The sequence below is a fragment of the Tribolium castaneum genome, chromosome 4 (assembly GCF_031307605.1).
Source record: "Tribolium castaneum strain GA2 chromosome 4, icTriCast1.1, whole genome shotgun sequence".
Lineage (NCBI taxonomy): Eukaryota > Metazoa > Arthropoda > Insecta > Coleoptera > Tenebrionidae > Tribolium > Tribolium castaneum.
In genome coordinates, this window is record NC_087397.1 from 2,879,342 (window position 1) to 2,895,636 (window position 16,295).

At 37.2% G+C, this 16,295-nt stretch overlaps 2 protein-coding genes and 1 long non-coding RNA gene across 4 annotated transcripts; 2 read left to right on the forward strand and 1 right to left on the reverse strand.

Annotated features, from left to right (window-relative positions):
* Window positions 1-2,842: 2,842 nt before the first annotated feature.
* Window positions 2,843-11,381, reverse strand: LOC103315235 (probable chitinase 10). Of its 2 annotated transcripts, none has more exons than XM_015984606.2 (7): window positions 11,233-11,381; window positions 3,847-4,209; window positions 3,722-3,799; window positions 3,344-3,675; window positions 3,202-3,298; window positions 2,983-3,154; window positions 2,843-2,933 (listed from the first exon to the last, which is right to left on the reverse strand). In XM_015984606.2, the coding sequence occupies exons 1-7, from the start codon at window positions 11,303-11,305 to the stop codon at window positions 2,930-2,932; spliced, it is 1,119 nt and encodes a 372-aa protein (XP_015840092.1). In that variant the 5' UTR covers window positions 11,306-11,381; the 3' UTR covers window positions 2,843-2,929. The 2 variants fall into 2 exon arrangements, with proteins under 2 accessions (XP_015840092.1, XP_008201624.1); XM_008203402.3 differs by having other exon boundaries at window positions 3,722-3,808.
* LOC135265949 (uncharacterized) lies at window positions 5,084-8,390 on the forward strand. Its single transcript, XR_010333836.1, has 2 exons — window positions 5,084-8,061; window positions 8,109-8,390. It is a non-coding gene; the product is annotated as an uncharacterized LOC135265949 (long non-coding RNA).
* Window positions 11,382-12,639: 1,258 nt separating the features above from the next.
* Window positions 12,640-16,226, forward strand: LOC661953 (uncharacterized protein). Its single transcript, XM_008203401.3, has 5 exons — window positions 12,640-12,936; window positions 13,141-13,355; window positions 14,801-15,306; window positions 15,360-15,587; window positions 15,639-16,226. The coding sequence occupies exons 1-5, from the start codon at window positions 12,775-12,777 to the stop codon at window positions 15,668-15,670; spliced, it is 1,143 nt and encodes a 380-aa protein (XP_008201623.1). The 5' UTR covers window positions 12,640-12,774; the 3' UTR covers window positions 15,671-16,226.
* The last annotated feature ends 69 nt before the right edge of the window (window positions 16,227-16,295 follow it).

Genomic DNA, 16,295 nt, shown 5'->3' on the forward strand with positions numbered 1-16,295 from the left:
ACGGCGTGACTTCATTGTGCGCTATTTTATTGCACGATCGAGTGAAAGTGAAAAATTTTCAAAATTATGGGAAGCGTGTTCAAGACCCACAGAGATTGCAAAAATACGCGGTGGGCATCACTTGTGCAATAAACACACATCGTAAGTCACAATTGTGATTTATGACCCTACAAAGTTATGAATTGAAAAGTGCCACGCCTGTGGTGCACCGGTCAAATATTTTTTGTTTCCAGCGATATTTCTTACTTAACTCGGTTTAAAACAAATGTAAATAAGATTATGAAACAGTTAGTTAATAATTATTCATTAGCAGTTTTGTTTACTGTTTGGCGAGTTTTCCCGGAAGCTCTGCCTGATGGAAAAGTGAATATGACATTTTCTCGGGTTCAATAAAAATACTTCTTGGGCCATTATACGTACCTTCCGCTGCGCTTCTAAGAATTCTTGCATAATTATTACGTAAATTATTAGTATGCAAGCTGATAGTGCATTAGTAGGCAGACTTGGCTCGCCTAAGCCCTGACTGTCGCACGAAATTGTGGGAAAAATGTTGTAGTTCCTGATTCCGCGAAGAAAGCCGGTAATTTGGCAAATTGGGTTGTGATAAGGAGTGAGGTAAGTGAGCATCAAGCCTTGACTCAAATTATAGAGTGAAGCTATTCATTTAGCCGGGATTTTTGAGGCGGTAAATTGCAGAATGCATCCTCACCTTCACCTTCCACATTTCCATTTATGGCAATAATAACTCAGGGTTAGTCGAAACTCGATTGATTTTTCGGTCGGGTTCGAGTGTCGTGTCGGAATTTGTTGAGAATCGAAGGATATCCGTGACTTCCGGCCGAATGTCTTCTCGTAAAGTAACGGCGATCGGAGTAACAGTAATGCAAATTTCGGGGTACAGTTAAGCCCCTTCATTGTTGTAATTAGTCCAAGTCTGCTCTCATATAAACAATGATTAGAAATTACGAGTATTCATCATATGCGTGCTAATTTCAACGGTCGAGTGAGCCGCATTTTTCCGTTCTCGATTCGCTTCTCATCTGGAAATGGCTTTTTTGGCCCCTAATTCTCGCAATTTTCTCAAAGAGAAACGCCGCGATTTGCAATTAGAGCTGAAATGAAAAGTTGTTATCCTTGTATATGGAGATGTGCAGGTTGGTCGTCAGGAATCAGAACCTTGGATGAGACATTTCACCAAATGCCAAAACGACTCGTTCGCCTTGCAGGTGCATCAGTGCTTTCTTCCATTTGGCACTAATTAGAAAAACAGGAATTCGACCGAAAACACGTTAATTAATTGCTTAATTTCGTTTTTCGGACATTATTTCCACACCATTAATGAAGAAGTGAACTTGGAAGCACTTTCTAGTTTTGCACTACATTTTAACCTTCATAAGTTTGGAAATTTGATGAACTTGGAGCGACAAATTGTTATGAAAACGAGTTACCTAAATTATTTTGAGTACCGTGAGGTACTTTCACTATGGACATCAATGAGGATAAGACACGCGTTATATAATAAATTGTCGATCGGTTTATGTTGTTTATGTTTAAGTGGCACAGGACGGTTCATCTTGGTTCATAAGCATTTAAAAATAAATTTTGTGAAATTTCTTAACGTTGCCAAATTTGATGGCTTCAGTAAGTGTAGCGTGAAATATTTTCAAAATGTCATGAACTCGAATATGCGACCACTTATGAAGGTCGTCCAGTGAAAACGTGTTTTTACTGAAATAATAAGAAATTAAATATTTGGCCACTTTCACTCTATTTTAAAATTTGTCTATGCTTACAATAAATTATCAATCTAATAAGAAAATGTCCCATTTCTTTAATAACTGGCGCCAATTAAAATGCAAATCAGTTGGAGCAATCTTCAAAAATTGGCAAGTCACACGTGTGGCCTTGAACAAATTACTCCGGCGCATCCACCAAAATTGCAAATAAGTGAGGCAGAGTCAGGCAGTTATTTTTCGCAAAAATTCGACTTTGTTTTGCGAAATGCAAATGAGCAAGGTGTGTCTCGACTTCATCTCCATTTTAAACCTTGATGAAAATTGATTTAGCTGAGACATAAGATATCAAGGTGACTTTGTGGTCGTTAGTTCCAGTTCGTGTGTCAAAGTTAGCGTCGAAACAATTTCCCTTATCGACAGCGAATATTTCTATTGTTCATTATTGGAAATCACTTGTTCCGCACTTCCGGTTCGAAAGAAACAAAAAAGATAATTCAACAGGAAGGTCAATTAATACGTGTTTCTAAAGAAACAGAATAAAAGATAGAATATTAATTAGATTAGCATCCGGCAACAACCTTGGCTGGTCAAATGTTTCCCCTTTTTTTATTCAAATGTGTTGGTTTAGTGATAAATCAAGTTTTTGCCAAGCAGACGATTTCGAATAAGTGTGACCTTTAATTAAATTTGAATGAGGTTGCTTGTTAGTTCTTGAAGAAAATGTCTATTTTGAGGCTAAGACACGAATATTATATCATTGCATATCTCGGACCGTATGCTAATACACTGACATTTAATCAGCTTTTGTAAATGCATTTCACTTAGTATTTACTACACAACAAAATAATAACGCATTAAAGCCGGCTGAACGAAATCAAATATTAAAGGCACCTATTATATAACAGTACGAAGGAATATTAAATTAATGGGTTTGTACTTAATTAAGTGACATAAGCGCGAATAGAAATTTGAATTTGTAAGTCTTTGTGTTAAGAGTAAATGCGATAAATTGGAGAATGTGTTAGGCTTTCCTTACGTAAATAAAATGTTTTGAGTTATTTGCATATTTCATAAACAGGTATAAATTAGTTTAAATAAAAACCAAGTCTCGTTTTTGTTTTTATTTATTTAAAAATACCCCAAAGAGTCCCATTATCCCGTCGTTCGACCCACAACCACGGAAAATAAATAACTTAGCTGAAAAAGAATTGTCAATACAAAAAGTATGTTCAATGAGGGGAAGTACCATTTGGCTAAATGTGGAAGCAAACACTTATCAGTCTTGGAGTCGTAGGCGAGACCCGCTGGACATTGAACCACTTCAGATAGGCCTTCGTGACACAAGCAAGCGGCAGTGCATTGTGGGTTGAGCGCAAACACCGACCCGGGTTTACAATTATCAATTTGATTCATAAAATCTGAAAAAATTTAAAGGTGTTATGCAACCAACATTACACAAACGCACCTTTGGGAACATTTGACAAAAAGTTAGCTTTGGGGCTGAAAATCAGCGGTTCTTTTGAACAGTCCACTCGCTCCTCGTAGTCGCACACCCCTATGTTCTACAAAGAAATAATACAAAGACAAGACGATAATTAATCGCTTACATCATTAAATTTAAAGCCGCTGGGACAGGTGTAATTAGCTACAATTTTCCCCCCTATGCAAGTAAAATAATTGTCGCAATTGTGCCTGTCTCTGAAAGTCCCAAAATCGAGGGGGCATTCACTGTTTAAATCGTTTCGAATTTCTGAATTCGTGGTGCCCCCACAGTTGACGTTATTCGGATAATCGCAGTATCCGTTACTCGAAAAAAGCAGTCCTTTGGGGCACTCTTGTTCAATGACAACGTCGTCCCAACAATTAACAAATTTGTTACAAGCGTCGCTCCGGAACTGTCCCCTTGGTTTCAAACATTTTTTCCGTAAATTAGGATCAACTACAAGTAATAATTAAGCAAAAAATTGTAAAAAAGGGGCCAGTACTTGTAGGTAGAGTCACAATTAATGTTGGTGGAGCTACAGTTGTGGCTTGACCCGGACTTGCACTTGAAGGAGGCATTCCTACAAGTTCTACAGTTAGGTCCAAACCACTAATAAAACCCACCCACCTTCAATCGGCCTGCCTCCACAGTTAACGTTTTCTGGATAATCGCAATATCCTCTGGGACTAAAAAGGAGTCCCTCGGGACAGAACTGCTCGACTGCGACCCCGTCCCAGCAATTCACGTACTTGTTGCAGAAATTGCTCGGGAATTGGCCGCGGGGTTGCGTGCATTTTTTTAATAAATCGTCTTGATTGTTTGGCGGTTGGGGTTGAACTATGGCCGGTTGGTTCGGGGGGGTGACCGGGACTTGCACCCAGACGAAGCCGGGGTTGGCAGGTCCGGGCGCTGGGCCCTGGGTGAGGTTGTGCCCCGGGGGCAAGACTACCGCTATTTGGAATTGTTGGACGTTTTGTCGTGGTTTAATCGCTGCATTTGTGGGAAGAATAACAATTAAAATAAAGCACGTTTGAGATAGAAGCCTGTTTGGTGCAGATGGGCGATATGGGGCAATTTACTGCTGAGGTGTGGTGCCGGGGACGGGTTATAATTAATTCAGAAGTTGGGAATTTTTAAATGGGTCTAGTTTTTGCGCTTTTTTAATTAAATTGATTACAATGGGTTTATTATTGATCTATTAATAAGTATTTCGAGTTGTTGAACTCTGTCGGGCTCCTGGTGGGTTGGTAATTGCATGTGCCTTCGCGAATGTTTTTTTAATTTTTATTGCTTTGGACGACCGTTTTAGGACTCTTTACCATTTAGGTTGCTTCAAGTAGGTTGTATTTTACTCATGCTATCTTAACTGGAGCCGGCTGAAAATCGCCCACGTTTCTTTCTCGACGCTTCGGTTTTGAAAATTTATGCTAATTGCGCTCAACAGAAATCTCATCTGGTTTCAGTAATAATGATTTAATACCAATTACTTCATTAGATTGCAGGGTGGTTACTTATCTGACTTGCATCCTGTAAGTCCTCATTAATGCGAATAATTTTTATCAACTTATTAAATTAGTCTGTGTGGACATTTTGGATTAAGGAAATATAAATAAAAATAAATGGCACTCGTTATAAGCGGAGCGTCTTTTAAGCAGGTTTCGGAATCCGTAATTTATTTCGAAATCAGATTTTGCGGTTTTGAATTATTGTGGAAGACACAAAAAAGATCGTTGCGTTAAAAATATCTCAGGTAGGTAAGCCAATGTAAATCATTTTAGAATTCATGTTTATTGTTTAGTCAGATTAAGTAAAGAATTCGCATATGAGAAATTTGTATTTGTCTACCGCAAATAAAAACCTATTTGTTAATGCGTAAAAGAAAGGCTATTTAAAACAACACAAAAAAAAAAACTTACCGAGTGGTCCGTCAAAGTGCAGATCGATGTAAGAAGGAAGAAGTAAGGAAAGAGGAAGAATAGGAAAAAAAAGAGAACCTTGACGGTACGGCACAATTAAATTAACGATTAATAAATGCACTGTAAAATGCGGCGTGTGGCTGCCACCCGATCGCTTCTCGACTACTACTACTACTCTTATCTCTTAGTAAAGATTACAAAAACCCCTAAATGAAAAGAGGCGCTAACATTCCCCCCGACCGTTAAGGAATGAAGTTAACTAAAACCAAATTATCAACTAAAGAAAAGAAAGATAAGTTCCCTTCCGCATAATAATAATAAATATTAAATTAAATTAAACTGCAAGTAATTGCATCCACCCAAAGAACAAATAACTAAAAACAAAATTATAGGATCAAAACGATCACTGATTTGGAAGGGGACATAGACGAACTATAGGTCGTTTATAAAGACCATTGGGAGTTTTGACGCTGGCGACGCGAACTATCCCATCCTTGCCAGGAAAGACCTCTTGAACGACCCCTAATGGCCAATGCAACGGTGGGGTGTTATCCGTCCGCAAAACTACGACCGTACCGACCTTTATTGGAGAAGATGGCTTATTCCATTTTTGACGAACTTGCAAATTATGTAGATATTCCACGTGCCATCGTTTCCAATACGTTTGCAAAATTTGATCGAGCAGTTCTTTTCGGGTTACTAAATTAGTCGACATGTCTAAATTTTGAATTGGTAGCGATTGAAGGGGCGTCCCTGTCAAAAAATGAGCAGGCGTCAAAGCTAACGGCTCGTTAGGATCCGAGCTGAGCGTACACAATGGTCGAGAATTTAATAAAGCCTCTATTTGAGTAATAACCGTCGTAAATTCTTCATAAGTCAAAATTTGGGTGCCAATAACTTTAGTTAAATGAGACTTCACACTTTTAATGTTTGCCTCCCAGATTCCTCCAAAGTGAGGTGCTGCTGGAGGATTAAATTTCCATACTACATTTCGTTTAATCAATTCATCATCAATACTAGAATGATACTCTTGTGAGGTCACAAATTTTGACAAATCGTCTAGGGCAGTTTTAGCTCCAATAAAATTTGTACCACAATCGGAATACAAAACCGAGCATGGACCACGACGGGATAAAAAACGTTTAAAGGCATTAATAAAAGTCGCAGTGGATAGGTCAGAAGCCACTTCTAGATGTAAGGCTTTGGTAACTAAACAAATAAATAAGCATAAATAAGCTTTCTGGCTTTTTACACCTCTACGACGAGTCAGAGTGATATAGAAAGGTCCGGCATAATCTACACCACTGTGCAAAAATGGTTTCGCTTCTGTAATTCTAGGAGCGGGCAAATCCGCCATACATGGGAAAGTTGCGCGAGGACGAAATTTAAAGCAATAATTACAGTTGCGAATGCGATGTCTAACAACATTTCGTGCAGCTAGAATCCAAAATTTCTGACGCAACAACGACAGTGTAAGATGCGGACCAGTATGTAAATTACGTTGGTGAAAATAGTCTATTAAGAGATCCACCAAGTGGTCTTTTTTGGGCAGCAAAAACGGATGCTGCTGATCATATTCTAAATTTGAGTTTGATAGACGTCCTCCTACTCTAATAACTCCATCTTTAAGAAACGGACATAAGGAACGAATTTTAGGCGAACAAGGTTTATTTTGCTCTAACAAAGCTAAATCTGAAGCAAAATGTTCTCTTTGGACAAGTCTAACTAGCGTTAATTCAGCGGTTTCTAAGTCTTTGAGTGTAATAAGATTTCCTTTTGGCAATATCTTAAGAAATCTGAGAACATATACAACTGCATTGCGCAATTTACTATACGAAGACGATCTATCTATAAGTTGTCGTAAAGGGTTGACACAACGTGAGAAAGTGACGAGAACTATCGGTTTCTCTTCGAGTGGAGGTTCGTCTGTATTAGTTGAAGAGTTAATAGGCCATAACTGTTCGTCCATAAATAACCAACTAGGACCAGTTAGCCAAATCGGGTGGTTTAAAAGGTGCGCCGGTGTTAGACCCCTAGAAATTGGGTCGGCTGGGTTTTCCTTCCCATCGACATGATACCAATTAACCGACGGCACTAATTCTTGAATTTTTGCCACGCGATTTGCTACAAAAGTGTGCCAACGATGAGGAGATGCGTTTATCCAGTTAAGTACGACCGAAGAATCAGTCAGAGCAACAATGTTTTCTATAATTAATCGCGATTGGAAAGTGCTTTCTACAAAATGGATCAGTCTAGCTAAAAGAAGCGCAGCACAAAGCTCTAATCTGGGTATCGAAAGTGACTTTAACGGAGCAACTTTTGATCTAGCACAAATGATTCTAACAGTAGGTACCTTTTCTGGAACTTTTACATACACTACCGCTCCATAACCCTTTTCTGATGCGTCTGCAAATCCAACAATTGTCACAGGTAAATTACTACAAGTTCCTAAATGACGCGGAATTTCAAAGTTTTCCAAAAGATGCAACTCTCCTTTTAAAAGACTCCAAATTTTTTGTATATCAGCCGATACAGGATCGTCCCAACCAAGTTTTTGAACCCAAATTTCCCGAATCAATAATTTTGCATATAAGGTAACGGGAGCCAACAATCCTAAAGGATCCCAAATGCGAGCAATTATTGACAAAATATTCCGTTTCGTACATTCTATGTCAGGAACACTAATTTTAAAACCAAGCAAGTCGGTTTGCGGATGCCACTGAAAACCTAAGACCTTCAAGGAATCATTGCTAAATTCAACGGGCTGAAAGCAGCGTTCCGATTCTAAAATTTCTGACAATAATTCATTAGAGTTTGTTGTCCATTTGGTTAAGCTAAACCCCCCGGCCCTAAACAAACCAATTAAATCGCGATACAACGCAATAGCTTCTTCACTGGTAGGAACACTAGTTACAACATCGTCCATGTATGTATCTCTATTTACAATTCCTGAAGCTAACTGAAAATTTCTAGATTCGTCCGAGGCAAGTTGCTTAACTGTACGAAGAGCTAAAAATGGCGAGGCTTTGACTCCAAAAGAGACTACATTGATTTCGTATGTTTGGAGAGGTTCATTAATCGAAAATCGCCAGAGAATTCTTTGAAAGCATCGATGATCGGGATTAAGCCAAATTTGTCTATACATCTGACGTACGTCAGCGGTCATGGCTACAGCAAATAGTCTAAAATTCAGTAGCAAAGAAACTATATCGGTTTGTAATTTTTCACCAGTATATAAAACATCGTTCAAAGAAAGCGAATTACTACCTTTGGCGCTAGCATCAAACACAACTCTCAGTGGAGTACTAGTACTTTCCTTAAAAATAGCATGATGCGGAATGTAAAATGAAGATTCGCTATTCAATCTATGTGGCTCTACTAAAGACATGTGACCTTGCTCGATGAAGTCTTGTATTGCATCGCAATAACTTTGATGAAATGCTGGCATTGAGCGAAATTTTCTTTCTAAAGCTAGATATCTTCGAAAAGCGTTTTGAAATGAACTACCCAAATTAGGAGGAAATTCTTTAAAAGGAAGCGAGACTATGTATTTTCCGGACGGTTCGCGTTTAACCGTAGAAACGAAAAGTTCTTCACATTTTGCGTCATCTTTATTCAATGAAACACTGGGACTGGGAACCTCTTCCATTGACCAAAATTTTTCAAGTGCTTTATCTAGAGGTGGTTCCTCAATCAAACAAAATGAATGTGTTTCACAATTCGCGGCTACATGTGGTATTTCGCCCATAACTATGTATCCTAGTGTAGTTTCTAAAGCGATTGGGCTTCCAAGTGAACCTTCTACTTTGTTCGGGCCTAATATTTGCGGGAACAATTTACCACTAATTATTCCATCGATTTCCCCCGACTCAAAAAATTTCTCGTCGGCTAGCGGAAGATTAAGCAAATTTTCTATAGATGATTGCGGAATATTTCGATCTGGCAAATTGTCAATAATTTGATCGATAACTAAAGCCTCGAACTTGTATCTATAATCTGAATTAAAGCGAGAAGCAATGACCGTATCTATTTTTCCTTTTATAGGATGCGTGATGGCACCTATGCCTTTAACAGAAGCGTTAATTTTTCTAATTGGCAAATTTAAGCGGGTACAACAATTTGTAGTAATAAAATGCGATTGACTAGCGGGGTCTACTAAAAGTCTAACTAATTTCTTTTTCGAATTTGGAGCGAATATTTCTACTATTGCGGTAGCAAGCAAAGTGTTACTATATCTAGATGATTTAAAGCTAGTATTTGAAGCGACACAAAAACTATGGGGCTCGCGGGAAGTACTATTAACGTCACTAATTGAAACCAAATCCTTTTTAGCAGGCTGTTCTGATGTCTCAATGTGCGGTTTATCAAAATGAAGCAGAGAATGATGTCTTTTTCGACACAAACTACAAGTGGTTGTCGATTTACAAGCGATTATTTTATGTTTCGGACTAAGGCAATTTAAACATAAAGCTTTATCTTTGACTAATTGATATCTTTCCAAGGGACCTAACTTTAAAAGCTTCGCACACTGATAAACTAAATGAGAAGCCTCGTTACAAATTGGACAAATATTATTCGATGCGCGATTACTAACAACAAGCGAATGGGTTCTACTAGGTTTACTGAAAGGAGCGCTATAGTTCGTTCGATTGGCTGTTGTAGCAGTTGATTTCAAAGTACAAGCTAAGATTTTTGTGTGATCCTTTACAAAGTCAACAATTTCCTTGTACAAAGGAATTTCAGATTTTTTCTGTGACAGCTCAAAATGTCTACGAGTTTGACCATCTAATTTTGAAAGTGCGATTGAACTTATAATAAAGTCCGAAAGATTTTCTATGTCTAATTGTTTCAAAGCGTTCACCGCTGTATCAAACTTTTCCAAAAATGTATTTAAACAAACTACCGATTCATTTTGTAAAGGTCTAAAGTCAAGAATTTGCGACAAATAAGCATTAGCCAGAAGACGTTTATCATCATATTTTTCTACGAGCGCTTTCCATAAGATGGGATAATTTGCTCCTGTTGGTTGTATTCCAGAGCAAACCAGCAAAGCTTTACCCGTCAATTTTCCCAATAAGTAATGCATTCTAGTAATATCGTCTAAATCGGGATTTTCGTGTATTAAAGTTCTAAACGTGTCATAAAAAATTGGCCAATCGGACATTTCCCCTGAAAATTCCATCAATTCGATCTTGGGCAATTTTGCTATAGCTTTCACCGGCTTGAGCAAATTTTCAGTTTTTGTAAAAACCTTTTTTGCTGCTTCTACAATGTGACAATATAATTCGTCCACCGCCTCCAACTCAGCAAAGCTAGGCGTATAGTCAGAGTCGAGTTCTAAACTTAATAAATTTATCGAATCAATGCAATTACTAAACAATCGGCGCGTTTCTTCTAGTGTATTATATCTAATTTTAAAGTTTTTGCAAACCGTCTCATCATCCAGGTTTCTAGAGTCGTTATATAAACGCTGAATTCTCAAAAAAAGTGATTGACGCTTGCCTTGAAGAGACTTTAATTCATTCTCTTTAGTTGGAGCCATGATAAATTTAAACGAATTTCTAATAAGCGAGGACGTATGCGAGCAACAGCGACAAGAGATAAGCTAAAGCGATAACTCGATAAGCGAAGGGTTTTTGCAACAACGCGTTCCAAAAATAGCGATACCAATGCTCTAGATTTAACTAAACGAAGATCCGGTGGCTCGAAGGACCAAATGTTAATGCGTAAAAGAAAGGCTATTTAAAACAACACAAAAAAAAAAACTTACCGAGTGGTCCGTCAAAGTGCAGATCGATGTAAGAAGGAAGAAGTAAGGAAAGAGGAAGAATAGGAAAAAAAAGAGAACCTTGACGGTACGGCACAATTAAATTAACGATTAATAAATGCACTGTAAAATGCGGCGTGTGGCTGCCACCCGATCGCTTCTCGACTACTACTACTACTCTTATCTCTTAGTAAAGATTACAAAAACCCCTAAATGAAAAGAGGCGCTAACACTATTTTTTAACAATATTTGTTTAAAAGATACAATTTGTGTTCTTTACAAAATAAAGCACGCACGACTTAAGATTTTAAAAAGGGTTGTATTACTTACTACTTGAACGAACTGCATTTTTACTGCATGCGAGGATAAAAAACAGCACAAAACATTTGAAAATTGCTCCCATTTTTACTATCTACCCCTCACCACTCCTCACAATTCGCGAATTTGTCTCAAAGTCACGGTCAAGACTTCTTCTTATACAACTTGGCAATTTCCCCCGCCACTTTAAAATCGCACAAAAAGGCAAAATTGTACATTTTAGGCTTCTTGGGGAATAACAGAAGAGTGTCTCATAGGTGGATAACAGTTAGTCTAACATTATTTTCTTGTTTGGGTGGTTGTTCTGTCTAAATCTCCGATTGAATCTTTAATGTGGAGGATTTACAAGAAATTAAAATGTGGGAGATGTTGAGTCTGCAGTTTAAATTTTAATAGATAATGCAATGCTTAGGTACTTGGAATCGTAAGTGTCTATTTTGCCAAACAGGTTCAAGAAACTTACTACAATAAAATTTGCAAAAAAATAATTGAACTAGACGTAAAATATTCGAGTAGGGAAATAAAAAACTAAGTAAGCATAGATTAAAAAAATTAAATAAAAGCAAAAGAATAATAGCAAATTTTAATAATAAAACAAAAACTGCGAGATCGAAAAGCTTGTAAAGTTTATGAAAATTATATATTTATATATATTATATATATATATATCAAAATTTTATGCAAGGTTTTGAAATAAGATCGAAACTTATACTAGTGGAAGTCCGAAATATCTCTCTTGTATTCTTTTTTTTTAATTCAGCAGAAGGAATAAGAATAATATGTAGATGTTTTTAAGAAATATTTTTTTAAATAATTATCAAATATTTACTTTAAAAGAGGTTTGATATTAAGTCACTTTTTTGAAGCAATGCCAGGAAAATATAAAAATTAATTATAATACAGGGTGAGCCTGTTAAAACTGCTTTATAATTAATTAAAAAAAAATGGAACACTATTTACGAAATGGCAAAATAAATGTTAACAGTGAAGCTTCATACACAAAAAATGTAAAAAATGTAAGGATTGTTATTCTACATTTTTATTCAAAATATTTTTGTTATCGGCCTCGAAATATTGGTATTTATTTCATGCTCTAGTATTACACTTGTTGCAATACTATGTAATCTAGTGTTATTCATTGAAAGAAAGTTTTCTTGTAATAACCTCGAGCCAAATAGTTTTTTTGGACAGAATTTCCCCGAAACTGCAAAATTGTTTCCCTCCACGTGCGCCGAAATTCCTGATTGGGCCAATTTCTTGTTTGGGCAAAAAACGGGTCAATTAGCCCCGAATTTAGGAAATTCAAAATAAAAAAAAACGGGAAAAAGAAAGCAAAAAAAAGCGGTCCCGTTAATTCAATACAAATTGGGAACACGAGTGTGTCCGAAGCGTGGCGTATTTACCCGATCGGATCTTTTCTCAGCCGAAAAGTAGACAGCAGCCATCTTGGTATGTCCAGGGAGTGAACAGTTAGAAAACATTGGTGTTAAATTTGTGCTCTTTAAAAAAATCACCTCGTAATTAGGGTCCTTAAATTTGCAGTTCGTGAGCCTTATGGCGTGTCTAAATACTTTAAAGCAGGAAATAAGAACATTAGAGGGCTTCTTTTCGAAAAATCATGAACGATTTCAGATCGTGTCCGCGAGTGTCGACGAGCTCAGTTGTAGATTTATAGGAAAAAACGGTAAAAAATACGAAATCCACGCGAATATTACGGTAAGTCCTGCCCCTCGGCAGTAGCGCAGCTGTGTGCAGCCCCCCGTTTCCCCAAATTTAAGGCCTGCGACGATAACAAAGGCTATATCCATCCTTGTTGGCTTTTTTTTGACATTTAACATATGTAGGCTAAAAACAGCTGAAGCGATATGTAGGTCCCTGGTTGTCACTGGTTGGGGCTAAGACACTTGTGGTCGTTTGCAGGAAACGTACCCGTCAGTGCCCCCCGTGTGGTTCGCAGATTCCGAAGAAACTAGTATTACAAATGCTGTGCAGATATTAAGTAACACGGAAGGCTTAGACAACCACGTCCTCCACCAAGTCTCGATACTTCTTAGGGAACTATGCCGCTTACATGCCGTCCCTGAGCCCCCCGACTTAGATAGACTACATATTCCAGATCCACAAACAACAAATCGGTAATTTCGCTTTTTTAAGATAGTGTTAAGTGTCAATGAATTTAGCGCTGATACAACTATTGTTTACCAAGCGATCAGAATAGATTTATCACGAGAATAAAAGGGCAACTTTTATCGTACGTCTAGTTGTTTGTCCGCAGCTCAAATTTGCATTTTTTACGATTTTTGGCACACATTTTCGCTTGTTATGTAAACACGTTTGTGCAAACGTTGTGTTTTCATGTAGGTTTTCCCATTTTTTTTTATCAATGTTGTGTTTAAGTGAAGCCAAGGACACAAATAGATATCAGGCCACTTTGTTGATGCGTTCAATTTCGGCACGCAGCCTTGCCCTTGATAACTTTCTAAATTACGAAAGATGACTGCGTTGTTTCACTTTTTACGGTTTTTAAATAAAACCAACCAAATTGCGCAAGCCAGCAAATGGAAATGTTATTTTATTCTAATAACCTCATCATCATTAAAAAAAAATTATTGCAAAACCATATCAAGCTACAACGTATCTAATCGAGATCAATTAATTAATTAATGCTTCTTCAGAGAAATGGTCACACTGATTGCCTTCCTTATTAACAGCTTCTCATTAGTTAACACAATATTTGTTGATTAGTTATTTAATCACGATCGTAGTGATTAACATTTAGGAGCTGATTAATACATGCTTTAGTTAATTAAAATAACTCATTCTTTAATTCTTTTTTATTTAAACTGATTATACCGGGTATAATTTTTTTTAGCACCGGTATCGATTCTTGCTCTTTTGTTTCCTAGGATGTCGAATTTTTTAATAGTTTTGCACATCATTAGACATTAATTGTTGATTTTTTAACAGGTATTTGTTTAATTTTGCAAGAACTGTCGTTTCCGCTAACTAAAGTCAAAAAAATTTGATCCGAAGCGTCAAAAATTTAACTTTAAAGATCTATATTTCGTAAAAAAAGACTTAAACAATTTTTTGTCATAGGAACTTTTAATTAATTTTATAGTTTTTTGCCATCCTTTTCTAAAAAGCTCACACAGTGAACTGTCCTCAAGTGTACGGTTATGCAAGAAAAATTCGCTCAATAAAAACCACTTTAGACAAAACTTCTGATTGTAATAATAGAAACTGGTAAATTTAAGTTGTATTGGTAATAGTTTTTGTAAGTTTTGGAATTAGAAGTTGGTACAGAAATCAAATCAGGGACAAGTTAAGAAAGAATCCTTAACTGTGAGTTTGTACCACCTGTCTTCCTTCAAGCCATGCTCTATTAGGAAAAATAATAATGCATTTTTCAATTGATATTTAGGTTTTTACCAGATGCCAGGTAAAAAAACTTGAGAAATGATAACTATCGTTTATTTTTTGAGTTGTTTTAATACATAGTATAGGTTATAGGTTTATTATTTGAACTCAGAAAAAAGTGGAAAGGTAGGATTTGTCGTTTATTGTTGTTTTAATACAGGATAAGCGCCGGCGATGAGCTGATGGAGGATGAAGGCCTCGACAGCGACGGCGAGGCCGACATTGCCGACAGTGACGCAGAAGAGGACAGCGACGCTGATGAGGACCTGGCCATGGAGATGGACGACAGCCGACCAAAAGCAGACGAGATGGGTGTTGAACATTTGGCCACTTTAGAACGCTTAAGACAAAACCAAAGGCAAGAATATTTAAAGGGATCTGTGTCAGGCTCCGTGCAAGCGACAGATCGCCTCATGAAAGAACTTAGGGATATATACAGATCTGAATCATTTAAAAACAAAATGTACCAGATCGAACTCGTCAACGAGTCGCTGTACGAATGGAATATCCGTCTGATGGCCGTAGACCCTGACAGTCCCTTAAGTCACGATCTACAAATGTTGAAGGAAAAAGAAGGCAAAGACGCCATTTTACTCAACATGCTCTTCAAAGATACTTATCCGTTTGAACCGCCATTCGTGCGAGTAGTTCATCCCATAATCTCAGGCAAGTCCGGCGACTGTGAACGTACTATTTGATTTTTTTGTGTGTGTTTTTAGGAGGTTACGTGTTAGTAGGAGGTGCGATATGCATGGAATTGTTAACGAAACAAGGCTGGTCGAGTGCATACACCGTCGAAGCCGTAATTATGCAGATCTCAGCCACACTAGTTAAAGGGAAAGCGCGGATCCAATTCGGAACACCAAAAGTTTGCTCCCAAGGACAATACAGCCTTGCGCGTGCCCAGCAAAGTTTTAAATCACTTGTACAAATTCACGAAAAGAACGGTAACGAAGTGGGTTTTTGCGCAAAACCGGAATGATTTTGCCGTGTTTTAGGTTGGTTCACGCCCCCGAAGGAAGATGGTTAATTCAAGACTGTGCCAATATATATTTATCCTTCTCATTTAAGATAATGTACCCACACATCATTGATGCCTGTTTTGTTATTTTTAACGAACTTCAAATCTTATATCTTAGTGCCTACACATTCTTTTTTCTCTTAATCAAAAGTCGTTACATCATTTTCATTCCAAATTGTGTTGTACATTTAGGAAAACGATAAAATGTGTAGAGTTGTAAATTGGTCCGTAATGTAATTTTACCTTTTTTTGATTGGATTATTTTGGTGTAATGAGTGATTGTTTGTTGGGAACTGTGATGTTTTTCATTCATGCTGTTTTCTCTCATTTACGAATGTAATTGTTAATGTGCAATTGCCGATTTTTGCGTTACACACAAATCAGAAAGTACATTTCACGAAAAGGGTTAACGCCACGTAAATTGTATAAAGTGCATACATGATTTTTGTTATTGACTTGGATTAAAGCATGATTACTGAATGTGATGAGACTCAACTGAAAGGTCATTGGAACAAAAACGTTTTCTAAGTTTTTCACATAGTACTAAGGTTTTATCTTACCCATTTACATTTTTAATGTTTTGTACGAGAATGGTAGATTAACCTTAGTTAATGTTTCCATACTTATTTCCTAG